The following is a 2500-nucleotide window of genomic DNA, read 5'->3' on the forward strand; positions in this document are numbered from 1 at the left end:
CTCCCACCCTTCTCCCTTTGCACACCACTCTCTTCCTCTGATCCACAGCCCCTCCCTCCCCCTCCTTAGCCCCCACACCACTCGCCGGGCTCCCCACATATCACCCTCTGGCCCACTCCATAACCCCCCCCCCCCATTCCCACTCCATCTCCAACCCTACAACCCTCCCTTTTCCCCTATCCCCCCATCCCCCAACAACCCCCTCTCCCCCATCCCCGACCTCGCAACACTCCCTTCCCCCTATCCCCCCCATCCCCCACCCCACAACCCCTTATCCCTATCCCCTACCCCACAACCCTCCCTTCTCCCTACCCCCCATCCTCCCAAAACCCCCTCTCCCCCATCCCCCCCATAACCCTCCCTTCCCCCTATCCCCCTATTCCCCACCCCCCACAACCTATCCCCCCATCCCCCCCACACACCCCCTTCCCCCTATCCATACCCCCCCCATTTCCACTTCATCTCCAACCCTACAACCCCCCCTTTTCCCCTATCCCCCCATCCCCCAACAACCCCCACAACCCCCCATCCCCCACCTCGCAACCCTTCCTTCCCCCTATCCCCAATCCCCCTCCCCACAACTCTTCCTTCCCCCTATCCCCTTACCCCCCCCCCCCTCCCCACTCACCTATGTTATCCACCCCGAGCGCCGACGCCTTGCTCTCCTTGTTGCTGTCCTCGCGGTTGCACGTGTCGCCCGTGTTCTTCCACCAGCGGTTGTACAGCATCTGGATCACGCCCTTCTCCTGCAGCTCCAGGATGGCCAGGGAGATCTTGTCGCGCCACGGGGACCCTGCGCCGGGGGGAGAGGGGGGGGAGGTTGTAGTATGGTGCGTGGGGGAGGTGAGAGGGGGAGGGGAGGGTGAGGGGGTGGGGGAGGGGAGGGGAGGGGAAGGGGGAAGGGGGAGGAGGTCGTAGTATGTTGCGTGGGGGAGGTGTGAGGGGGAGGGGAGGGTGAGGGGGTGGGGGAAAGGGGGGAAGGGGAGGAGGGGGAGGGAGAGGGAGAGGGGGGTGGGGGAAAGGGGGGAGCGGGAGGAGGAGGAGGGGAGGGAGAGGGGGTGGGGGAAAGGGGGGAATGGGAGGAGGGGGAGGGAGAGGGAGAGGGGGTGGGGGAAAGGGGGGAGCGGGAGGAGGGGGAGGGGAGGGAGAGGGGGTGGGGGAAAGGGGGAGAGGGGGGAGGTCGTAGTATGTTGCGTGGGGGAGGTGAGAGGGGGAGGAGAGGGAGAGGGGGTGGGGGAAAGGGGGGAGAGGGGGGGAGGTCGTAGTATGTTGCATGGGGGAGGTGAGAGGGGGAGGGGAGGGAGAGGGGGTGGGGGAAGGGGAAAGGACGAGAGGAGGGCGAGAGAAAGAGGGGAAGGAGAGGGGGGGAGGAAGGGAAAAGAAGGGAATGGAGAGGAAGAAGGAAAGAATGAGAAAGAGAGAGAAGGGGGAAAAGTTAAGGAGGAAATGAAGGAAGACATTAGGGAGAGAGAAAGAGAGAGGAAGAGAGACGAGAAAAGAAAAAGAGAACGAGAGAGAGATAACATTTTTTTGTGGATTGCAATGTTACCAACTTCCACAAAAAAAAAAAAAGAGAAAGAGAAAGAAAGAAAGAAAAAAAAAAAGACAACCACGTGGAAAAAAACACACATGAAGAAAAAAATCGATATACATATACACTCAGACATTCCGAAATGCCCAAGGCTATTCCCTATCTTAACTGTCTCTTGGCTAAATAGCTTTTTTTATATATATATTTATTTTATTTCGGAGAAGAGGCTTTCGAGGCGTGTCTTCGGGGGAAATGAGGGGGGGGGGGGAGGAGGTGGAGGAGGAGGAGGAAGAGGAGGAGGAGGAGGAGGAGGAGGAGGAGGAGGAGGAGGAACAGGAAGAGGAGGAGAAGGAGAAGAAGGAGGAGGAGGAGGAGGAGGAAGAGGAGGAGAAGGAGGAGGAAGAGGAGGAGGAGGAGGAGGAAAAGGATGATGGGCAAGAAGAAGAGAAGTAAGACGAAGAAGAAAAGGATTGATAAAGAGGAGGAAGAGGATGATGAAGTGGACGAGGAATCGGAGGAAGGAGGAGGAAGGGAACGAAAAGGAGCAGGAGGAAGAGGAAGAGAAATAGGAGGAGGAAAAGGAGAAGGAGACAGAGAAGGAACAGCAACAGGGGGAGGAGTGTGAAAAACACACACACACACACACACACACACACACACACACACACACACACACACACACACACACACACACACACACACAACCACACACACACACACACACACACGCACACTTATAAACACGAGGCCATTCCCCATAAAGACAAGTATTATTTTCCGCAATCCCCTCCGTAGAAGGTAAAATTTCGCGCAGGAATTTCTCGGGTTCCCTCCTCGCTAACCCAAACAGCCTCCTGATTTGACTAATACGCCCAATTCCAAAAGGTGGTTTAAGTATCTGGTTGTTTGAGTGCGGCAAACAACCCTTCTCGGCATGTTGTTTCTTGTTTGGTTTGTAAACAGGCTGTG

General features: G+C 57.0%; 1 protein-coding gene across 1 annotated transcript in view; it reads right to left on the reverse strand.

Moving 5' to 3' along the window:
* The window catches only part of LOC125046494 (glutamate receptor ionotropic, kainate 2-like), a 29766-nt gene that overhangs the window by 11079 nt on the left and 16187 nt on the right, over positions 1 to 2500 (reverse strand). The window contains exon 6 of the mRNA XM_047644273.1: positions 629 to 793. Within this exon, the coding sequence (XP_047500229.1) occupies positions 629 to 793 (165 nt within the window). The remainder of the gene's footprint in view (positions 1 to 628; positions 794 to 2500) is intronic.

Source organism: Penaeus chinensis, chromosome 39, assembly GCF_019202785.1.
Source record: "Penaeus chinensis breed Huanghai No. 1 chromosome 39, ASM1920278v2, whole genome shotgun sequence".
NCBI lineage: Eukaryota > Metazoa > Arthropoda > Malacostraca > Decapoda > Penaeidae > Penaeus > Penaeus chinensis.